The 24,409-nt window shown below is 42.0% G+C and overlaps 1 protein-coding gene across 9 annotated transcripts in view; it reads left to right on the top strand.

Annotated features, from left to right (window-relative positions):
* Window positions 1–24,409, top strand: part of Foxp1 (forkhead box P1) — a 487,831-nt gene that overhangs the window by 318,121 nt on the left and 145,301 nt on the right. For 5 of the 9 annotated variants that reach the window (XM_019209347.2, XM_010636145.2, XM_033757028.1 and 2 more), the window contains one exon: window positions 23,739–23,873. The exons of 1 other annotated variant lie outside the window; for it this stretch is intronic. In XM_019209347.2, the coding sequence (XP_019064892.1) occupies window positions 23,739–23,873 (135 nt within the window). Of the gene's footprint in view, window positions 1–7,698; window positions 7,985–23,738; window positions 23,874–24,409 lie in introns of those variants that run through there. 3 more of the 9 variants (XM_010636131.3, XM_010636137.3, XM_010636123.3) reach the window with 2 other exon arrangements.

The raw sequence follows: 24,409 nt of genomic DNA, 5'->3' as shown, positions 1-24,409 counted from the left end.
TTTTTTTTAACTTATTGCAGAGGCAGTTTTTCCACCGTTAATGAGGGTAATTTGACTTGGTTGAAGGATTGCAGTTCTTAAGAATTAATGCAGTAATCCAATTCAGAGATTTAAAGATTCTCGGATTTTTCACAGGTCGCATGCTAGTGAATGTGCTCCTATCACATAGCAGCTAATGGACTTGAACGCCAGTCTGTCATTTACTGTTCCCTTACTGTGCAGCGGCTTTGCCCTTGGTCGCGAGTATACTTTCCAAGCCTCACAAGTTATTTAGAAGTGTGGTATATTGGTAACACTTTGGAGAGATAGTATCCCATTTCCCATAGCCCCTAATTACTATAAAAACTGGGGTTATCTTTCTTAATTACAGGTTTGAATCCTAATCTGTGAAGGTCTGAAGAATATCAGGCTCAGAGGAGCTGCCTTCCTGCCTTGCATTTTCAGATGATGTCCTTTTATTTTTTTAAATGTATTTTAAGAAACTAATTCGTGTATCATTGTGTTCATACATATAGGTTAATTCGTGTGAATACAAAGGTTACGTGTGTCATATTCGTAATTTTCCATTTTTGATAATGATGTGTTATTAACAGCTAACAATATTTTGTAAAGGCTTATTTGTAAAAGAGGCTGGAAATGCTCTTATTTCTCAACCCCATTATGTTCACAAATATTAAAAATCCCATTTTAAGGCAGTTGGAGGCACGCACATCTCTCCACATGTGTCCTTCAGACAGCATCACAATGCTGTGCTCACAGAAACCTTTGTTCCTTAATTAGAAAAAGGACTATGCTCATTAATTGTGGTTCCAAATGGTGTCTGCTGGAACGTTGAGGCAACAATACATGACAAGGTGAGATCAGCCTAAATCTAGGCAGCTATGTGTGGCGGTTTGGAGGATGTGAAAAGGCAGATAAATCACAGAGGGTCATTGTAGGGCCATCTTGGTGTCCTAAACTGTCCTTGAGGACCTGGCTGGCTGCTCATCAATGTTGAAACCAGAGGACTTTCTATACTTCTAGGAGGAGGGTCAGATGAAGGGACAACTTGTAGAGAAATCTAGAACATCACCTCTGTTGAAAGTTCATGATCTTTCAGGAAAAAAACGTTGCAAATCTCCTTTGGATTTTTTTAATGGTAGTAGACACCATCTAGAAGCATGTAGAGGTCATTGAGTGGGTGAATTGTTGGCAGACCTGAAGACTGATATCCCAATGTTTTATAGGCCGTTTTACTGTTAGCATTGGGTAGGGGAGGAACTGTAGCAGTTTTGAAAGCTAAAACTCCCGAACTGGATTGGCAAAGGCTTCGACAGCATTAGTTACCAACAGACAACCCCAGTTTCCACAACAGGAACAGGCATTTTCTTCAGCCTCCAGGAAACTTCATGCTTCTAGTATTTCTAGACATCCAGTGTGCCTGGTAAGCCCGTCTCAGTGTTTAAGATCAAGGTTCCACAAGCAACGCTGTGAGCAACTTGAGTGAAAAAAATCTCTTAAGACTGTCTTGTGTGGATAATATTTTCCTGTGACTTGGCTGGGCTGGCAAGGGAGCGTGGAAATAAAGGGATATGAAGAATAGAACAAAACGTCAGTGTGAAGGCCAGGGACTGGGACGTAGATAGTTAATTTGAGCATCAATTTGCCTCTCTCTGAGCAGGGTTTATCCCTCAGGTAGCTAAAGACACAGGGCCACGAGGCCAGTCTGAGATCCTCTCCTGTGGCCATACTCACCACCTCCCTCCTTTCTGGCCTTCTCATTCCATCCCTGCCAAAGGATAAATTGCCCTCATCCTGCTAATGCTAATGGAAGACATTATTAACAAAAGGGAGTGTTTCATAAAGGAAGCCGAGATCTGGCAAGTGGAGGCATGACACCCTCACGCTGATAGTGGTGTACAGGTCAGACACGGCGAATATGGAAACAGATAGTACTTCCCGGAGATGTCCTGCCTTATTAAAGAAGACATGTCGAGCTAGCTATGTATATTTTTTCTAACAGTCATCTTTTTTTAAAAAAATGTTGTATTTCTCAGAGGAAGAAAAATGGATTTTAAAATGTAAAAACCTGTTCGTCGATTGAGTATGCAAAAATCTCACTGCAGTATTTATTCCAGACCTGCTCTCATAATGTTCAGTCAAGGAGAAAACAGCAAAAAACAGTTGTTGATGGACTTAGCAGAGAGCTGGATTAAATAAGCATTAGTCTACTGAAGCTGATTACAGGAATATGAAAATGCAGTATCTTAATGGTACATATTTTTATGTGGCAGCTCAGTTGCCTTTCATTTTGCAGCTAATATGTCTATTCTTATGAGTCATTTACTTCTTTAATTACCTTTTGCAGGCAAGGCACCATGGTATATTAATGTGAATGATTTTTACTGCCAGTTTATCATACAATGCCCCAGAAGTTGAAAGGCGTAATTGACTTGGAAGAACAGCTCATGAAGGAAACAATATTTAGTTGACAGTTTTCCTTGTACTCTCTGTTGACGTTTATGAGTTTACACTATGCTAAAGGAGTAATAAACACAATTTTCTTTCAATAACAGGAAAGGGTAGTTTCTAAAATACATTTGTGGAAAACACATTTGTTCCTTTCTTGAATAATATGAAAATAACACATTTCCAGTGATAAGACCTCTCAGATTGCCAATTGAATTAAACCTTTGAAGGTGCATTTATAACCTGTCTCGGAGCATTAGGAGATATTAGGATTCATGGGATTGAATCAGTTTAATGAATATTTAAATTATATACAGATTTGAGTAAGTCATATTTAAAGCTAGGCGCTAGGGTGAGACTATTTGGTGGAATCCTCTCAACTTCCTGGCAGAGGAGCAGCAGAGAGGAAGCTTGGGAATTGGGAATTGTCTGGAGGAAGATTTTCTTGTACAAAGGGAGGGAAAATCTGTCAGTACATTTTGGGAAAGTAAAGAAGGCACAGTCCATACAACTCCTTATAAGGGCTGGCCTCTGAACAGTTAAAATAAAGCCCTGGGCGGGCCGCTGCTGCTTTGGAATCTGGAATGGTGCCTTGACTTGAATTTGACAAGGGCAGTTCTGCTTTAACCATCACTGCTGCAGGTCCTCTTCTCCCACAGCTGGTCCCCTCCCTGGCTTTGGGTTGGCCCGGGTTTGGCATATTGGTTGAGAGGGAGTTAAACTTTTCACAGTTTTCTGGATTGTTTGCAGTTCAGTCCTGTGCAACATAATGAAAGTTTTCTAGCCATCTGTTGTTAAGCTAGTGGTGAGCAAGGCCAGTATATCCAAACAAAGTTCTGGCCTGCTGTAAACTGAACCTGTCAGCTTAGCATAGCTCTGCTGACCCCTCCAGCAAGCAGGGCAGCCCTTGGTACCAGGCACTCGCTGCTGAGAGCTTTCAAAGGGAAACTATTTTAGGGGTAGGGGGTGGGGGCCTGTTTACTTTTTCCCTCTGTGTTCCTCTTACTGGCTTGGACTAGTTTATACTTAATCTTTAAATGGAGACTTGTCCCCCTCCTTTTTCAGAGGAAGGGAATTACTTCTTAATCGGAGATCGTAGCCTTTAAGAAAAGGAACAAAGGTCTGTGAATGGGTAAGAGGGGGCTGTGATTTGAGAGTATATACTGTGCAGGTATTTTTTTGTTTGATTATTTTGTTCCTCAGTGTTTTGGGACAAATAGTTCAGGCAAAGAAGCTCCTCCATTTATTACTTAGGTTTATATACTTAAAACTTTTATAGCTTTAAAAGGACTTTTTCTCACTTCCTTCCTGCAATTTGTATTATGTTATCTCCAGAAGTTAATATTCAACCTAACTCAGGAGAGCAGCAGCTAAGAGAATGCTCCCTGCTGTGTGGAGTAGTACCTCATCTTCTGGTCTCAATTCCAAGGTGTATCTGCTGCCTTAATTTGCTCAGTTTAACTTTAAAGTCATTTCATTGTTTCAGGGGTAGTTTTCTCTTCTGTAGTAGTATTTCCTTGGCTATACATATTTAAAATATTCATACATATACAGCCCACATAAATACATATATGACAACATAAATGAGTATATTTTAACTGCATGTGTCAATGTGCATATATAAATAAGATATAATGTATGTGTTTATTTTAAATGCATCTGTCAACATCTTTCTACACCTTCCCTCACCTAACCGTTGTGGGCTTTCTTTTGTAGATCAGGCCTTGTAAGTTTTTAAATTGACCTCACTGTCTTCTGTTTCCTGTCCAGAACTGGCCACATTAAAGGGAGTCATAGAGATCTACCATCAGACTTCTGTGTGTCCTTACTCATTAAAATATCCAGGGCCAGCGGCCACTGTCCTTGAATAACTGTTTCAGCCCCTCTCAAGGACACTGTAGCCCCACCAAGTGAGAAACAGATAACAGTCCCACAGGACAGCAAAGGATAAAAACAGAGAAAGGATACGTATTTGTTTAAACTCCCAACACTGGAGGATCTGGATTCCTCTTTGATTGTCATCAAGGACTGTACAAGAGTCAGGAATTCTGAAACTCAGGGTGAGGACCACACCAGCCTGTCCCTTTAAAGGAACAAGGAGTATCACACTTGTGAAAAACGTTCAATTTAAAATTTAAATGAATGCACTTACTTAGAAATACCATGGAGTCATAATCTGTTTTTAAGGTGACTGACATATAAAGTGCTTTTTTTGTTTTAAAGTCGGAAAAAAAAAAAAACATATTGGAGCGGAGTTTTGGGTGTAAATGTCAGGTGCAGTATAATGTGTACTCAATCCAAGAGTCAAACAAATAACCTTGGTATTTAGGACACTGCCTTTTAGAACATGAAATTGTTTTTGTTGTGTCCTTTTTTTTTTAAGGAGGACTACATTAAGAGGTCACCTATTAGCTATGTTTTTGCTGTCTTAAACTCAGCCCTTCTGTCTATTAAAATCAAACCACTGTGTAAACATTCCACTGTTGTTCTTGGTCTCTACAATGGCCACAGGGATCAGGTTTCACCTGCCTGCACATCTTCAAGCAATTAGAGCAATTAGCGTGAAGCCATTTCACATTCAAGGACTTAAGGTCTATGGTGACAATTCAAGTCCAACAGAAGTCTGCAAGGGAGAGAGAGGAAGGGGCCCAGAGCATGGCTACTATTCTGAGCAGACATTTTTCTCCTTTAAAAATGGAGGCTCTTTCATGATGTTATTATGAGATTTTTAAAATGACATATCAAAAGTTGTTTGTATCAGAAAAACTCAACAGTCCTTTAATTACACTAATGAGGGCCTTTATATGTGGCAGGTTTTTTTAAAAAGGATTTTTAGTGCCTTGAGAAATGGAGTGTTGCTGCTCCTTGCATCATGGTGGTGGTGGCAGCATTCTCTGTAGAGGAAGAATATGTTTTAAAATATACAAGAGAATTTGCATTTTGCTTTTACGGTAAACCTCCCTGTTTGGGGTAAATGTAACAATTACAGTAATGGGATATGGAATATTGAAGTTGGGAGATTTGGGGAGTAAGTGTTGAAAGCAACTATAGCTTTTTTTAGAGAATTGTGGTGATTTAACAGATTGAACTAGTACAGTTTAAGCGGAATCATCAACTGTAGCACATCACATTGCTGTATAGGCGGGACAGAAGGTGACTTTTAAAAAACATGGCCCAGAATCTAGTACGGTGTTTGTTTTTTTGTTTGTTTGGTATTTTTTTAACATTGTAACTTAGTTACTTAGGAATTTTGTTTGCACAAGGCAAACCCTAAACTGATTACAGCTTTTAAAATTGAGATGCACATTTTAAATCCATATTTTACTGTTGTTTTAGCATGCAAAAAAGGGGGAAAGGGGAAGCGCTAATTTTAAAAATCTCTGTACACTGCAAAAAAGATCTCACTTTGCAGTCCCAGAGGGTGTTCACAATCAGGAATGACCGCAGGCTAAATTGTAATGTGGAATTCTCGAGCTCTTTAACCTGATGCTGCCTGTTCACATTCTGTGTTTGTTAACAAACAGCTCTAAGTGCAAAATTGTCCCGAGAATTACTTTTTCATTATATGCATTGACTTGACTTAAAATAAGAGGCTCTATTTAAGACAAAATTGCATGCTTCTCAGAAAGTTCTTGCCACGGTTTCTTTAGGGAGCTGCCCTCGTTGGCTTCAGAGCAGCTTAGGTGTACAGCCATGACATATATCTGTGGCAGTCAACAAATCTAAATCTGTCTGTCCGTTGGCGACCAGAGCATTTGTGTTCAGTCTCTCGCCCTTTCTGGGGAGCTGGGCTGTTTAGTGCTCTCCAGCCCTGTCTGGAAATACTCTGAGCTCTGCTGCCGAGAGGCGCTCCTCCTGGCTTCCCCCTTTCCTGCCCGTGTGCCCAGACCGTGTGCCTTCTGATGCTGTCTTACAGAGCAGAGCAGGGCATGCCAGTAAAAGGCAGCATGTGGCACATGGAGCCGGTATCCACTACCTTTCCCCCCCTGCCCCTTGAAAGGGATTATAGGAAATCATTTGCTCATCCCTAACTGGATCAGCTGAGTTAGAGAGGAACATTTGCATTGGATACTCCACCCCTGCCGGAAGTGGAGTGGCAGGCATAGAGGCTCAGTGAGGCTCCGAAGGGAGGTGAGGCGGTAAAACAGATCCTTCCCATTTTTTTTTCCCTCAGCCTCGTCCTCTGTGTCTATGATCTGCCTTTTGAACTGTTTTTGTGGCTGATCAGTTCCACCTAATATGTCTCTTGATTTCTGCTATTGTAATACTCAGGCGACATGCTGTTCTCTTCATTTTTATAAGCTTTAGATGCTTCTGCCTGTCATATTCTGGCGGTTTATCTTCAGCGTCTGGATTTGCTTTCAGACTTGAATGTCTATCATGCTGCCATTGCTTTGAATGTGAGATCAAAAGAAGATGAATTCCAGTAAAAAATTTCCTTCTATGAAGAAAAGATTGGGGCCTATGTAAACATCCCACTGACAGCTCCCAATGACTTATTTTAGCCGAGTATTAGCACCTGCGTGACAGACGGTCCAGCATTCCATGCTCAATAACAAGTCAGTCGCTTCCTTGGCAGAACACTGCCACAACAGCAATACGTTTTCAGGGGGGATACTTTTCTTCCTCTTTTTTTAAAATAGAATATGGCTGTTCAACTCTTCATCGTGCTTTGCAAGCCGGCTTGCTGTGCGTTCAGTTTACTCTTCTTTTACTGTACCTGTCAAGTTACTTGGATGACAGAAGACAGGACTTTGATAATTAGTTGGGGATGGGTTAAGAAGTGTTCAAGTAGACAAGCTAGGCGTCTTGAGATAAACAGGTAGTTTGGCTGATTGCTGGGAAGGAAAAATGTAAGGGAAAAGCAACAAAAGCAAGATCGAGGGCACATCCCTGGAATGCGGATGATGTGTTCTTCAAAAATACATGTGACAAAATCCTCGCAAATCTGCAAAATCTGAGTTTTCTCTCTTTCTTTCTTTTTTTAAAAAAAGCATCCTGCCTATGTAAATGTCACCACAAAAATATCTCAAGAGCAGGTTTCCCGAAACCGTGCTGGTGTGTGTGTGCCTGCGAGCATGGGCTCTTTGGCGAGGGCTTGGTCTAGCCCGGGCACACTTTGCTGTGATGCTGCTTGCAGACCTGTGGTGATTTAGATACGTGTCGCATTAACAGATTTCTTTTAAGTGCTAAATGCAACTTTGAAAATTACCTGCAAGCTCCAACTGATCTTTCAACTTTGAAAGTGAAGAATTACTTGAGGAATTCTTGTGGTTTCTTTGTCATTTAGTGAGAGCCCAGCCAGCTACTGTGGAGGCAAACCTCTGTGAGCTTGTCGAAAAGGGCAATGTTCCAGTGTGTTTTCTCCTCGAGTGTGCTTCAGCCGCTCAGCACTTCCTGTTTATTCAAACATCTTTTTTACCACTCGGCAACCCCCGCTTCACAGAAACAGCCAGAACCCATCTACAGCAAGAAGACGGAAACCCAAAGGCAGACAGTACAACAAGCTCACTCCATCAAACTCTTCATTTTCTCTGTAAGTGTCCAGAGAAAAAGGAACATTTTCATGGGGTTAAACTTTTAAACTCGGGGTTGGTGCTTGAGCAGACATTCTGTGAAGGGCAAAATAAGATGCTCTAACTTGTTTACTGCTTATCCGCTTCCTCTCCCTCCTCTCTCCATCAGAGCTTTTGTTGTTTTAGAGATCTGAGAGGAGAGGACTGGCTCCTACTAACTCCTTGTTAATTCGCTCTTGCTTTCCAGTGTGCCTTTGGATATAATCAGCTAAGTAGCAGCCTTGTGTTGTCAGGAGAGTTTTATAGGCAGAACACAGATGAGAACCTTCCCTCTGCGTATCGTGACATTGTTTTGTGTTGCCTTCTTTCTCTTCCTGTTATCACGGGTAGTCAGAGAACCCGAGGATGGTGCCTGTATAATTCTGCCTCGACAGAATCGTCCTCTGATACTGCACGGTGACACTGTCACCGTTTGTGAATCGGTCTTGATAATATTTGTACCAATTTCATGCCAATAAAAGTCAGACTGCTGAAACACGCACGGTCATTATCTTAGTCATATTACTATTGTTTAAACAGAGTGCCCTGCTGTAAAAGGGAACAGAAAAGCCTGCCTCACTTTGCCAAGATGGCTTTAACTTTGATGTTGCAAAGCTCTTTTTACAATTTTCATCGTGCGTAATTAGTATGGCTGGGAAAGCCCTGGGTCTTGGGCTGCAAGAGAACTGCCCTCTTAGTCGTCCTGTTGAAATGACTTTTAAACACATGCTGTGGCACTTTTTTAAAAGGTTCTATCTTTTTACTGCCTGTAGTCATCCCTCTGGCCTCTCTTTTCCTCCCTCTGTACCCCTCTCCACGCTGACCTCCAGCTTGAGGGTAACTGGTAAGCCAGGTGCTAATTTTTTTTTTAACTAGTCAAGGAATGGACAGGAAATGGAAAATTGGCTCTTTTGATCTCAGGAAAATTGTTAGTAGTCTGAGCCTTGTTTGTCAGTCCTCAGCCTAAATATCCTTAAATTTGAGTGTATAAAATACATATATTAGAACAGAGGAAGAAATATGCCCTGTAGATGCCCAGTTCTATAATGGAAGACATTAACAAAAAGAAAATAAATAAGTTTATGTGTGTCTGTATTGCTATGGCTATGATGGTTTTTTAATGTTCCAAAGTTGTTCTGCTTTGCAAGAAAAAAAAAATGATGTTTGTGACTGCCTTAAGGACAATTTGTTTAACAGTAGGAGTAATTGCAGGGAAAATGGAAAGAGTGACTGGGGGTATTTACTCAGATGTTAGTGTAGGTGTGGGGGCCGAAAGCTCAGTGTGGGAACAGTGGGCTGCTTTTCTTGGTATCTCAGTCTATTTCATGACCATCAAATTTCCCAGCTCGCTGGTTTTGTTTTTTCTGGATGGCATGTTTGATTATTTATCAGAAGGGGAAGGGAGTAGCTGAAGCAAATAAACATGTGACCAAGGTCTGTTTTGTTTTCCACTCAGAAAGCCATGCCCTTTAACAGATATATAGAAAATAATAAATGTATTGTTGTATGATAAGAGGAAATTATAAAAGTCTTTCTTCTTTTTTTAGGCAAGTATGTTAACCCTTAGCGCTCAGGAGCTTTTTCCTTCTGAGAATTTGCCAAGGTTTTTTTGTTTGTTTGTTTTTGTTTTTCCCTGAGAATTAATCTATCCCAGTGTATGGTGTTATGGAACAGGATTTCCCAGGATTAGTAGTAGTAGTTCAGTAGTTTGGCATTTCTAAACAATTCGCTTAGCTGTGTCTGCCTCCGAAGTGCAACTTTATTTTGGTGTATGTGAGCAGGCTTTCATAGTGACAGTGTTGGACAATCAGTAGCGCTTTAATTTTGTTAAAGGCTATCTTTTGTTTTCAGATCTAACAATGATCAGCTCAGCTACAGGAAAATACACCAGAGCCTGCATGCAGTGCACAACATAATTTAACACAGGCCGATGTTTTGCTCCTGTCCAAAGGTGTCAGGCAGTGGTTATAAATCAGAGTCTGCTTATATTTCTGTGTCCCTCAAAAACACCTTTTAGTCTTTATTAATATGTAATTATTTCATGATCTTCAGGTTGTCCTTATCTCAACACAAGTCTTTCTGAAGCTGAATCTATTTTCAGTGTAAGGTTTACAATTACCAAACTGAAGTTTATCTTTTGTACTGTATTTTTGTTAATTCTTAGGTGGGCTTTGCATGACTCCATGGGGTATGTTTTGTTTTTGTTTTGTTTTGTTTTTTCTGGGCATTCACTGACGTAAATGTTCTCATTTTAAAATCTGGGGCATGATCTTCTGTAGTGCTTCCTTTCTCGTCCGTCTGCATCCTGATCCTAGCACAGTGCCTGGACCAGGCGTACTGAGGCCTGTAAATCACCGCTGAAAATCTATTTTGCTGCCTATACTGTTTTGGAATGTGAATTGGAAATATGCACACAGAGGGATTCCCTCTTCATTGACTATATAAGGGAACAGTGAGCGGGGCTGATATCACATGGGTCCTACGAGGCTTGTCCTGCAGTCTCATGGGGGTGGCTTTGCTGGTGAGAGGACTGTGGTGGAAGGAGTCCCCCTGCGCCCCGCATTCTGTCTTGTCATTGCGGGTGACTCCAGAAAGGCACTTGTGTTAGAACATCATACTTTGTACTTATACAGAGCCCTTTGTCTGTAGAAATCAAAGTACCTGACTAATGTTCAATCTTTAGTGCTCAGAACGCCCTTGGGACATAGGTAGGCTGTGAAGATTATCCCACTTTTGAGGTGGGAAAGCGCTCCGCTGTTAAAACAGTTTACAGTTTCGGAGTGTGTCTACATTTAATGCTCCAGCCAGACCTGGAGGAAGGGTGATCTAGTTGCCATGGGAAGTGTTTTTCCTGTGACACCATCAGCCCTGACTGCCTAAAGTCTCATGAGAAAGTGCCCTACCATAAAGACACTGGACTAGAAATACAGCTGGTGGGTGGTGTTGACGCTGGTGGCAGGGAGAGAGTGGTGAAAACTATGCTTAGTTTTAATTGATTTAAGGGTCAGAGTTAGAGTATTTTTTTTTAAGTACATCCTGGGCTGAAAATTTTAATTTTTGTTTTGTTTCACTTTAACTCGATATGATATTAGCGATTTAACTTCCACAAAAATCGAGTTGGTGTGTTCTTTGCAAAAGAAATAGATACTGCTTGCTGGCTATGCGAGTTGATCAGAAGTTGTTGTCTGGTTGCAAGCTCTGAGGGGGAGAGAACTGAGTCGTGTCCAAACTTGGGTGTTACTGTGTGCCTCTGCAGACCCTGTGAGCCTCAGGCTCCTTTCCCATGTACCCTAAACTGGGTGTCAAGCTCCCCACTTGCTATTGTGAGGCGTCTGTTGAAAACTTTCCCAGACCGTCCTAGTGCAGGGCTGTGGTGTTCGGTTCTTAATGCTGTTTCTTTTTTGCAACCTGAATGTACAAATTAGATTTGAAAAAAATCTCTAGTCGAAATGTGTTTTTAATTTTAAAAAGTAATTTTCAGAAGACCACAAATGATAATTCTAGTTTAACTTGAGAAAAAAATAGTCTGAAGCAAGCCATCATATGGAGTTGATGGAATTATTTTACATTTTTTTTTTTTTTTATTTTCCTATCTTTCCCATGTACCCTAAACTGGGTGTCAAGCTCCCCACTTGCTATTGTGAGGCGTCTGTTGAAAACTTTCCCAGACCGTCCTAGTGCAGGGCTGTGGTGTTCGGTTCTTAATGCTGTTTCTTTTTTGCAACCTGAATGTACAAATTAGATTTGAAAAAAATCTCTAGTCGAAATGTGTTTTTAATTTTAAAAAGTAATTTTCAGAAGACCACAAATGATAATTCTAGTTTAACTTGAGAAAAAAATAGTCTGAAGCAAGCCATCATATGGAGTTGATGGAATTATTTTACATTTTTTTTTTTTTTACTATTTTCCTAGTTTATGTATGCATATTTTCTGTGCCATCAACTTACTGCTTTCCTGATCAATAATTGTTTAAAAAGCACTATTTAAAATGACTTAAGAAATACATTACTGAGTGTCAAGCCCTACCTTACATACTTTTCCTGTATCAGTTATGGCGTAGGTGCTGTTACTTCTTTCCATTCTTATTAATGAAGAAACAGAGGCATAGGGAGGTTAAGTTCGGTCATACAGCCAGCAGGTGGTAAAGGTGGGCCTCAAATCTAGGCACAGTGATTGGTGGGCACTTTAACCATCATATGTGCTACTTCTGTAGAAATATGTTTGTGTTTTTTAAAGCAGACTGTCTTTTAGGGCTGCTGTGATTCTGTCAGGGTCAGTAATTCCCCCAAATTCCCAAGGAATCATTATTTCTTCATGCTTGGAAACTCAGGTTCTACCTTATGCTAAACTGTGGTCACTGGAAGTTCCAAAGGTCACTGTCACTCTCTGAGTCCAACTCTGTGAGTGCAACTGTGCAATGGTAAGCACAGTTTTAGTTTTAATCCCCGTTAAGAAAGTCTCTTCAATTCCTTGACCAAATGCAAATCTGTCTCTTATGCTGTTTTCTGTAGTCCCCATAAGGGAAAAAAATCTTTCTGAAAGTTCACTGCAAAGTTACCTTGGAGTGTGGCTATAATTAAGTTGAATATATTCTAAAGTTGTCTCATGTTTTTCTTTAAGCATCTGTAAGGACCAACAAGTAGTTCTTGCTCTGTATGAGGGGAAGAATTCCAACTCCATGTATACATGGGGTTGGAACAGATTCTTACTAGTGTCAGTCTTATAGTTCCAGGCTGGTGACCTTCGGTGTGTCCTACAAAGGTTCTGTTCACATAAAGCCGATTAGAGCCGATCCAGACGGAGAGCTGGCCTTCAGTGAGCACTTCTCTCTTCTTCTGGGTCAGTGGCACTGCCATGAGAATCATCATCACCCCCTGCCTTTCTCTTTGCAGTCTTGGGCAGCCGTTCCTGCTGTATTCTAAGATCCCTGGGAGAAAGAAAGTATGTGCTTTCCACTAACAAAACATATTCTCTTCTGTAAGGGCCAATTCATTGTGCATTATAGTAATAGTTGTATTCATTCTCTACTTGTCTTAGACAAGGTACTGACCTAGGACTTTGCATGTATATATCAAATAATCTTTACAGTTTAAACTCTCTGGCTGTGTTTCTTTAGATGTTATCTGGGTATAATAAGTACCTTGGAGAATGGTAAAAATTAATGATACAATAGGTCTGCACTGCTTAGTACCTGTCTGGCAATAAACATTCAAATAATGCAACTTTTAAAAATCATATTTAAAAATCATGTTCCTTTTCTTCAGTGATTAGGGGCCAGAGCAGTTATAAAAATACTATTAACTACCCCTCCCATTATCACCAACATATGTGTGTATACATTTATGTAATCATCACAGAGTGTAAGACTGTACAGTGGATTTAAAGCAGGGACTAGAAATCCTACTGGAGCTGAAGGCCAGGCCAGGTAGGTTCAGAGAGACAGACTGAACTTGGATGAAAGTAGAACATGAGTCATAGGGGCCCAAACGCGTGAGCTTCCACTGGCCTTCACTGAATTTTTGTGGTGTGCATGAGGGGATGATCCTGAACTTCTTTGACTCTGCCTTTCCATTTTTTGCTTAATGAATGATTCTTTTGGGGGAAAAAAAAATCCCTCTGGCTCAGCTGAACCTAGGAGTAGTAAACTTTGCCAGGGTGGAGCCTGAGGGAGGCATGAGAATCTAGGGGTGTGGTGACAGCATCCGTATCCCTGGAGCAGGGGGAAGAGGTGGCCCTAGTACAGGAGAGCGAAGCAGAGGTCGCAGGGCTGGTGTGTTCCTTCCTGTCCACCTGCTGGACACTCACCATCACATAGTGTGTGCCCAGGGTGCTGCAGGGTTCTAAAAAGGTATAGTCCCCTGGGTCTGGGATGTTAAGGATTCCTTCCTGCGGGGACAAGACTGTGAGTGGAATTTTCAGGGACAGGTAGACTGTAGGCGGGCAGGGTGCCTTGTAACTGTGGGCAGAGAATAGGAGCACAGAAGTGGCCGTAGCTTTAAGCGCCGTGGGAGTGGGGACAGCTGCTTGGAACAAGCAAGTCCTTTCAGAGGAGTAAAGAAGGTGTGCAGGGCCTAACCCTTATCCCAGAGGCAGAGGGACCCACTATCATTCTGGCGTTGTTGGCTCCATGGGACTGCGAGTCTTTTTGCCAAGATTGCCCATGGCCATCTTTGTGCTAATCAGTGACCTTGGTCCGATTGGAGTATCAAGTTCTCAGAGACAGAGGTTTGTTTGTTTGTTGTTGTTGTTCTGGACACTTAGCAGACCCGTGACCTTGAAGATGTCACTGAACCTCATAGTCTCTGGGTTTCCACTTTAAATCAGGAATTATAAAACTTTCCCTCCCTCCCTTAGAAATGCTGGCAGCGTGCGATAAAATAGTGTGTGGAAAGTAACTAGTGCAGTGCCTGGCACATAGTAAACAATTCAGTGCATTGTTTTTATTTTAGTCTCTTAGATGCAGGAAAGCTGTTAGGCTGTGCTTGCCCAATGTTCCCAGATGCTTTCTGTTTCTTAAATTCTGGAGATTTTTGGTTTTTATTTCCTCAGTGCTGGAGATTGAACCCAGAGCCTTGTACATGGCAGGCAAGTACTCCAACCCTGAGCTGTACCCGAGGCCCTTAAATGTTCAGTTGTAATCTTTGCTGTCCTCCATAACTGCTTTAAAAACTATAAATTATTGGAGATTAGGATTTGTTTCCCCTTTTCTGAAAAACTATGGCAAAATGTGAATAATTCCACTTAATTGATTGTTACTCTCCTTTGGGCTGTTGTTTTTTATCTTCTTTAAATTGTGCTGTTGTTCTTGTTGTGGTTGTTGTTTTGCCTTTTGTCTTCTCTCTCTGCTGGAATGTTGCCTCCTCATCCTCTTCATTCTTTGATGTTTTGCTCAGAATTTCGGCAAGGGAAGGGAGCTATTTTGTGAAGCAAAGTATTTGTAGGTGTTAATTACCACTTAGGGCATGCTGAGTATGTGTGACTTACATGGCAAGAAGAAAAGGAATGCAGCACCATATTTATTTGAGCAGGAACTAGATTCTGTGTTTCTAGTAAATTCATGGAAAACCTTCCATTATTTTGAGCATAATTCTAGCCAGATCCTTCGACAACCTTCGAAGCCAGCAAGTTGTCTTCTAAGGTACAAAAAGGTGTGAATCTACATTCTTCATCCTGAGAGTGGCTGGGCTGCAACCTCACGAAAAGCAATTGAAAAAAAAAAAGCAATTGCAGAAAACGGGGTTAACATAGTGAGTTAAAAGATACTTTTGATTGATTTATCCTTACATTTGACCCCTTTATTTTCTGCCTTGGGAACCTAGAGAAGGACAGGGCCAATCTGTTCCTGTATTTATTTGTCAACAAAATCTATTCTTAAACAAGAGGAAACAAGAGCTTTATGTAGCACCCAACTTAGCATTTTAGACATTTTGTAATAAACTTTTATCCTGCTTCCCTTCCCTGCAGCTTTTGTACTGCCCATGGTAGTAGCCCACAGGGTGTAATCTTGTCAATTCCCAGGAGCTCCACAGGCTCGGGTTCGGGCTTGGGCAGTGCTTGGATGGAATCTCTCCAAAGACAACTCAGGTGCCTGAGCCTGGGCTGGTGATTCAGCGTCTGGCACTGGCTGGCATAGGAGCAGCTGGCCAGTGCCTCAGAGAGGTGGTTACAGGGCCTGGTGGTGCTCATGGGAGTAGGAGGATATAGCATGCTTGCACCTCCTTCTCAGAAGGGACATCAAACAGACTTCCTGACTTTTGGTAGCCATTAAACTTATTTCACCTGATTTTGCAAGAAGATCATAGATCCCCCTCCCTTTTTTTGGTCTCATGAAAGTTCTTATTCTTCGGCAGAGTGTATCCTTTGTGTATCTTCCAAATAAAAATGGTTAGTTATAACTGCAAACGAATATAGGGTTTTCTGACCCCTCTACTCCTGAGGCTTCCTTTGGGGGGTGGCTTGTAGCAGAATGCCTACTCCTGTCCAGAGCTTTCTGCTCTCCGTGTCTACTTCCCTGTGGTTGGATCACCAGCGGTTATTTGCACTCAAAAGTGCCAACACTGGCAGATCATGGCACAGCACAAGAACATGGTTCAAGAATTCTGTTCTCCCTCACACCGTTTCTCCTAAAGAAAAAAGGGGAAAACATACATCCTGTGCTTTCTTCCTACGAAAATATATTCTAATAATTTTCCGATATTTAAAAACTCATACCTACCCATGCTGATGTCTTAGTGATATTTGTAAAATGTCAAAGTGAAAGACATAAGGGCCCTAACAGTGCCAACCACCCTACATGTAGCTTAATATAAAGTTATAAGAAATAAAACAAAAATATAGAATTGTGTCAGTAGAAACATTGAAAGAAGATCCAGAGAAGAGGTACAGGTTGGTGTGAGACGGTACGGTGTTGCAGGCCCTGGGGGACGCACTAGCAGGGCCTCGCCTCTCCCCGCGTGCACGTGGGTGCGACACTTCCGTGACCCGTGGCCGTATCTTCTTCTGCAGGTGGAATAATGATGGTGGTAGGGCACCTGGTTTTTCAGTTTCCTGTCCCTTTTGATTTAAACTCCAACACGTAATATTGGAATGCTGTAGGGATAGAGTTATATGGCTCCAATTTTTCATCGTATCTGCCTTGATGCTGTCTTGCAGACTTACTTACAAACCCTAGTGGATGTTTCAGGGAATTCATGTAAATGCCCTGTCTAAAGATCAGCTGCTAAGCCTGCCTTGAAATCATAGGATACTTGCTGCAGCTGTCAGAATTCGGAGACGTCTGCAGTAGAACCTTTCTCTTCTAGATCCCTTCAAACCCAGTGTCCCAGGTGAACCAAGTTGGCTCCATGCCCACTTCTGAGGGTTCTTAAGTGAATTAACTGTCACTCCGGTTCACAGCATCACAGAGTAGCTGAACAGTGACACTTTCAAGAGGATGGTTCACCCCCACACACTTTTTTTCTTTCTTTCTGGGGATTGAATTCAAGGCCTTCACACTGTGCTGTATCCCCAATCCCATTTCTCCTATTATTTACTTATTTAATTAGAGAGAGAGTCCCACTAAGTTGGTAGGGCTGGGCTCCAACTTGGGATCCTTCTGTCTCAGCCTCCCTGAATGCTGAGACTACAGTGTACACAACGTCACTGGATTTTAAAGGCCCTCACTCCTGTAAGATTTTTGGAGAGCGTGTTTAGTTTTTTATGTAGGACACCAATAACATGCCTCATGATTTGTTGTATTGCTTTCTTTAACCTGTTCATCTAATATTTATACAGTCATTAACACTACTGTCTTTTCTTGCATATATAATATTTTCGTAATCACTAAAATCTCTCCATGTGATCCGCACACTTTTCCATTGTCCTGTGAAGAACCAAGGTCTCCTTTTATAAAATATCAGAATTTTTAAAAAAAACTCAATGTAGAGAACCGGCTGCTTTGGGAGGTTACTGATTTTGTGTGAACACATCCAGTCCTGTGAGTTACTAATATTTCTTTGCCTTCTTTCCATCCCTCACTGGTATGGTGACTGTGTCTAAACTAAGCAAATGATGAAGCTCCCCCTTCACCCTTCATACCAGGTCTTTTACTGAGTGCTTATCCAAACACAGTCATTGACGAGTGCTTTTGGTAAGATGGTATTAGTAGCCAGGCGTGGTGGCGCATGCCTATAATGCCAGCACTCAAGAAAGAGGCTGAGGCAGGAGGATCTCTATGAGTTCAAGACCAGCTTGGGCTACACAGTGAGTTCCAGGTCAGTCTTAACTACATAGTGAGAACATGTTTTTTTAAAAAAAAAAAAAAAAAAAAAAAAAGATGGTATTGGTTGGTGGGGTTGTATCAAGGTGTAATGGGTTTGTTAGGGTATAAAAGTTCTCTGGGAAGACTCAGACTATATGAAAAGGATGAAAAGTGAAGGTAAGAATGTGACTTGTTCCCTGTTAAGTTTCCCATGCTGCTCTATTTTAGTTTTTACTAGCTTTTCCTTCCACCCCCATATGCACAGTGACTGCTGATTAGCCCATGAAATTATCTGAAAAACAGGTTTGATCTTGAGGGTTGAGGAGAGACCAGAAGAGAAATTAGAAGGGTGGCTGACTCAGACCAGCCTTTAAAGCTGGAAAAGGACAGTTTCCCAGGACAGACAGGAAATAACCAACTGCTAACTGGCCGGAAAGGTGCATACCACCTTTTTTCTGAGGGTGCCCAGGGGCTCACACAGAGGTGCACTGCTGTAAATTACTGGTGGGGAAACACATATAAGCAGAGTGGGCAACAAGTTTTCGATGGTTTCAGATAAAAGAATTCATGGATGTATTTTGTTTTCATGTCCTAGTTCCTTTTCAGAAACATAAAATTGAATTTGAGCTTTAAGAACAGCTAATTCATAACTCTCTTGCTTCTTACTGAAACTCTAAAGTTATTTTAGGGAACTGATTGAGGGATAGATAAGTTTATGTACAATTTTGCCCAGAGCTGAGTGTACCTCAGTGCTACAGCTCATGGAACCTTGGGTTCAATCCCTAGCCTGTGTTAGCGCGTGCACACACACACACACAAACACACACACGTAAAAAATGCCCAGTGGATTTTTTTTAAGATCTCCGAATATAAGAAAATTTTCAAGCTTTGAGAAACATATAGTCTCTGTTGGAAATACTGGTTTGTGGCACAAAAGCAGTCATAGACAATGTGTAAATGAATGAGTGTGATGGTATTCTATTAAAACCCTGTACGTGGGTGCTGAAATTTCATGTAATTTTTACATGTCATGAAGTATTTTCATGAATTTCATATAATTTTTACATGTCATGAAATATTCTTCTTTTTACTTTTTCCAACCATTTAAATAGTAAAAACCAGGGTCTGAACAAAACAGATGAGCGACCAAATTTGGTTTATGAACCCGTGACAAAAACTTTCCAGTTGTTGTATTTTGTGTTCGTGCTTATTTAAACCTGTCACCAAGTGTGTTATGCAAAATATTTTATAAATTTTTTCCCTTTTCTAATTTGTTGGATATGTATATATGTATATGCTTGTTGGAACCATATTTTATGTAAATTTGATAGTGCTTCTTAAAATATAGTAAACATGTTTTTGAGTACAGGCTACCTTGATAAACATGCAAAACATGGGATTACCTAGCTTCTAAAATACAAGCACCTGTTATGAACTTGAGATGTAAATAGCTCAAAAGGTGTAAACATGCTTATGTAAAACATAATTTGTAAAAAACAGATGGTACTTATTTACTTAGAATGTGAGGGCATTGATGAGAATTAAGTTATCTTGAACCAACAGAATGGAAGGTGTGTTAAAAAAAAAAAAGTCCTGGTTCCCAGTAAGCCTGGAAACATTGCCCTCCAAGGCAGCAGCCAGTCAGCAACTTGCAGGTTCACCCTGAACACTTAGAGCTGGCTGAGGACCACATACCTCCCTCCCACCTGTTGTGCAGATTGGTGTATAGATGGCAGCTAAAGAAGAGAAGGGAACTGGGCAGTCCAGAGATGAGGTGTCACATGCCTGCCACTCCTGTCCCCTGCTAACTTTCACAGCCATTTATTTTAGCTTGTTGAGTGTATGCCGCTGGGCTCTAAGTGCTGCTTTTATCAGTGTAGACCTCTGCTCTATGACATCCTTGAACTCTACGTTTAACCCAAGGCCAGCACTCAAACTCAGCACCACATTATCCAGTGCTCAGCAATTGTCATGTCTGTTATAAAGGAAGTGTTGATCCAACCCAACCCAGGAAGTGCCACCAAGAATAAAAGGTCTCCAGAGATGGGAACAGACCTCTTTTAAGTTATGTATATTAGCAGTTGCTTTGGAACTTTTAAATCAGAGGTGATTTTTTTTTCTCTGCTTAAAAGAGAACTTCTTTCATTTCTGAATATCCTTGGGCGCACACAAATACTCTCCCTTTTTCTCCCTTCTTTCTTCTCTTCTTCCTCTTCTTCTTCTCCCTGCCCCATCTACATGAAAACACATACACACGCAGTTATTACTCTGCACCCCGTTTATCTGATTTTACCTTCAAATAGTGTATGTAAGACACTGTCCTCCAGTTGTGATTAAGACACTGTTAGGAAAATAAGGACAGTCCATTCTCACTGCGTGGTTGTACTGGAAGACAGATTGTCCCTGAGGTCTCAGCAGTGGAGTCTGAGATGAGGGACGTTAATCTGCTGTGATACACATAATGGGTGAAAGTGGCCGTCACATGATCATATTTGGAGAACACACTGAACCTTGTTTCCTGGAGCAATGTCCAGAGGGGGTCCCACTAGCCACTCCATGTTTCTCAGTGATCAAAAACAAGCAAGATGATACAACACACGTTTTTTTTACTTACTTTGTACAAACGGTAAATACCAGAGATTTGTATATAATACCTGAGTCCTTAACTTTAAACAGTAGAGATTTGGTGTCATTTCTCATGTGTGACAACTTAAAATCTAGATTACACCAATGCAACTTATTACAGAAAGTGAAAAATTATCTTCATGTTATAACTTCTAATTAATTAGGTTTGAAAATTTGTTGAGACCTAAGGTGGTTTTTAAAGTTTGTTTTTCTTTATTTGGAGGGGGGGTCCTACTTTGCTCTAACTCTGTTGATATGTATTACCATGGGACGGCCCAGAACAATTTCAGACCCAAATGATTTGTGCCTTACATTAGTGTAGTCTCTCCTCTCTTGACTGTTTATACACACGTTGGGGCTAAGCCTTGGAAACCAGTTTGCCCACCTTTGTCTTTGTCCTCCTCTCCTAAGGAGGCTGACTGAAATTTCTGTGTTCCTGTGCGTTCCTAAACCCTTTCTTCTCTTCTCTTGCTTCTGCCTTTGATTCTCCTCCCTTGCAGGCTCTGTGTGAAATGACGCTAAGAGGCTGGAGTTCACTGTGTCAGTATGTAAATTCTACGCCCCATGTCGGGTCTGAAAAGACATCCTACGCATAAATCACTTTCCCCCCCCTTCAAACCAGCAAACTGAGTCTGGATTCCAGCTGCTAACTTTGAAGTGTGTAATCATTGTATAGAGCCAGCTCAGTAAACATTGGTTGAGAAGAAAACTTAGGTCTGCGTTCTCTCCAGTCTGTTGCAGACTACAGTCCTTTGAACGTGCTCCTGTGAGAGATGTGTGAGGGTTTTTCTTCAAGACGCTTAACATCTTCCCTTGTGTTGCAGTGAATTGACTATAGCTTCTCTGAGACTCAATCATTTGAAAACTATCTTCTCCCAGTTTTTTGGAGAAACAGGGTAAATTGTGTAGCATTTCTCATTGTTTGGTTTGCCTTTGCTGCTACTTCAGGATTAAACGTAGGTAACTTTCCTGGTCTCCCATCATAACTGTCCCTGTGTTGGCCTTCCCGTCAGCCCTGGGCTCTCTGTCAGCCTCTGTGCCTCACAGCAGAGCCTCTTTTCTCATCAGTCTCTTGCTCCGGAACACCTGACTGTAGCACTTAAAATACATACTGGTTCCCTTTGCTGTATGAAAGAGCCGTAAAGCTCCGTGTGAAATAGCAGTGGGAGCACACATAGTAGCAGAGGCTCCTGCTCCTGCAGGCACCTTGCACAGGGGACTATTTTTCTTATATGATATAAATGAAATCTTCACTCTGCCCACTTTTACACCTACGCATGTACTGAGCGTCTCCAAGGCGACGAGGAAGCCCAGAGTCCAGCAGTGCTGGTGAATCCTGCTCTGAGACAGCAGGCTGGAGCCTTAGGCGGCTCCTCCAGGCGCCTTGTGTCCCAGATGCCGCTCTGAGCCGACCCCTCCCCCGGCAGGCGTCCTGTGCTGTCTCTCCCTTCCTGGACTTCTAGTCTTGCCTTACATCTGACCCAGGGCTACTCGCTCGGAGTCCTGTAGGCAGGAGGCCTCCCTGGAACATGAGGGCTGTAAGGTGGTAGGGAGGTGAGACAAGCAGACTTTCTGTAGTGCTGTCCATGTCCCTTCTCTGCTTCCGTTCCTCTGCCTTCCTTTGTACCTCACGGTCGTGGAGGCACCACTAGCTTTACAAAGTGTAGTCAAAATACCCTTCACAGTAATGGTGCAAGAGCCTCAACTGAGTGAGCTGCTACTCTTGCCTATCCGATATATCTGGTTCCGGAGCTCGATCCCCCTCCGGTGCCCGGTGATGAGTGCACAGCCCCACCCTCCATCTGACCCATCACTGGCTCTGCTGTTGTCACTGTAACTTCGGCTGAGTGGACACATCATTTTGTTTAAATGCATCAAGTGCCAATTCTTTTTTGGAGCGACCACTGACCACCCTTAGACCTTGTGCCTGATTTGGAAGCCTGTATTATCAAACTCTTTGAGGCATTGACCATATTGGTGTGTGCCTTTTCTTTGAGGCACAAATAATTCCTTGCCATATAGAAATTATTATTCATGTGACCGCCAAGAAATCTCATTTTGTCCTCTGTACTGTTAAGTACATCATTCAGTGAGCATATTCTCAATCTCTTACCCTACTCCTTGTTTTTCTGAGGCAGGGTCTCATGATTCCAGCCCAGACTGGATTTTCATTCATGTGTAGCCCAGTTGGGCTTCAAACTCGAGATCCTCCTGACTTAGTCTCCAAGGTACCATGGTTGTGGTCATGTGTCACCGTACCTGGCTCAGCATCTCTTCCCTTGGGTGCTCTGCCACTGAGCTACGTCCTAGCCCTTTTATTGATTTTTGAGATCGAGTATTACTCAGTTACCTAGGCTGGCCTTGAACTTGAGATCCTTCTGTTTCATTCTCCCCAGTAGTTGGGATTACAGTCAGCATCTTTTTGGTTCTCAGCTGAATTGGCCTGGAAATGTTAACTTTTCATGTGATTTTATGACACGGGGCCTGCATGTCTCAGTTTTCTAGTGTTCTGGTTATAGCTACACTATGCTGCTGGCTTTAGGAAAAATGTGACCTGCCATTATTCCGTAATTCTCTGCCATGGATATCTTCATGAGTATTTATTGATAGCAGCGTTTGTTTGCGGGTCCAAAATGAAGCTTTTAAGAAGACTAGAGTCAGATTTGCTAACTTTCCGTCTTCTGTCTTCCAGTGGGATCATTCTAGTTATGCTCATCTGTTCTGTTCTTCTTTCCCAAGCATCTGTATCCATGGTGGCACGTTTTTCCTGTGGTTCACCACTTGGCTCTTTGGCTTGCCCTTTCTTTTGTAGTCTCAGGTATTGAACTCAGGACCAGGGCCTCCTATGTGCTAGGCAAGGGCTGTACCCCTGAGCTACATCCTGGCCCTTTCTTTGTCCTCGTTTAGACTCGGATGAGGTGAAAATGTTGCTTTGAACTTAAGTTCCCAAGTTCTGCTAAAAAGAATCTGAGGGAGGACCAAGGTGCCTGGGTTGCATGAGAGTCCTTACTATCTCCTAAGTTTCTTCCACAGCCCAGGTCTCTACTGCTGTGTGCTGTCCCTCATCAGCGTGTCTGAAATTCACACTTAGGGTTTTATGCCAGATTTTTGGTAGGAATGAAGTGTCTGGTTACATGGGTCACTGCCTGAGAAACTGTGGATGAAATAGGCCAAATCAATGGAAATGTAAATAAATTCTGGAAAGTTTTCCAGTGTAGACTGGTGGGAAGTTTTTGTTGCCTGTTTCCTTTGCCTGGAAGTGGGCAGGTTGGAGCCAGGGCTGAAGGACACCTCCTGTAAGCCTCTCTCTGAGGGAGTCCCCGCAACCCTGTGTTGTAACGCAGTTGTTCCCTTCCATTTTACCTCCCCAGGCGCTGCAAGTGGCAAGGCAGCTCCTCCTTCAACAGCAACAGCAGCAACAGCAACAGCAACAGCAGCAACAGCAGCAGCAGCAAGTTAGTGGATTAAAATCCCCTAAGAGGAATGACAAGCAGCCAACTCTTCAGGTAACAACACCCCTACCCCTCCAAAAAAACCACATAATTCCCTTTGGGAACGTTGATAAGTAGTAGTTCAGAAGTGCATTGCCGATCATGGAAGAATAATCTTGTGAAATGTACATTTTTAGATTACCAACAAACCGTGACATTTTTGAGAAGCTGCCTGGTTTGACCAAAACTTTTGTGTCAGGAGGAAGAAGGTCTGCTAATTACGTGACGTGACGTGAGAGGAGAATGAATAGTTGGCATTGTGAGGTTGCTTAACGTGAAGTGTAGGTTACCAGTAGGGAAAACGTCCGTGAGCTCAGATGTGTCGTGGCCTTCTCTCATGATGGGACTGAGGAGGGGGTGCACACACCTCACTTTAGGGTAGTCGTGCTCAGTGGATAACTTGGATCCCGTGGGCCAAGTGAGCAATTTTTGGAGAGATGTTTTCGTATTAACACTTACTAATTGTACGAATTAATGGGCTGTTACCTGTCCTGCTCTTTTACCTGTATGTAGTGTGCATTTATCACATCCCCAAACCCTTCTACCATAGC

This window comes from Fukomys damarensis, unplaced genomic scaffold (assembly GCF_012274545.1).
Source record: "Fukomys damarensis isolate Sample0158 unplaced genomic scaffold, DMR_v1.0_HiC HiC_scaffold_28, whole genome shotgun sequence".
NCBI classification, from domain to species: domain Eukaryota; kingdom Metazoa; phylum Chordata; class Mammalia; order Rodentia; family Bathyergidae; genus Fukomys; species Fukomys damarensis.
Note: the sequence above shows the minus strand (reverse complement) of the source record. Positions and strands in the feature narration are given on the sequence as shown.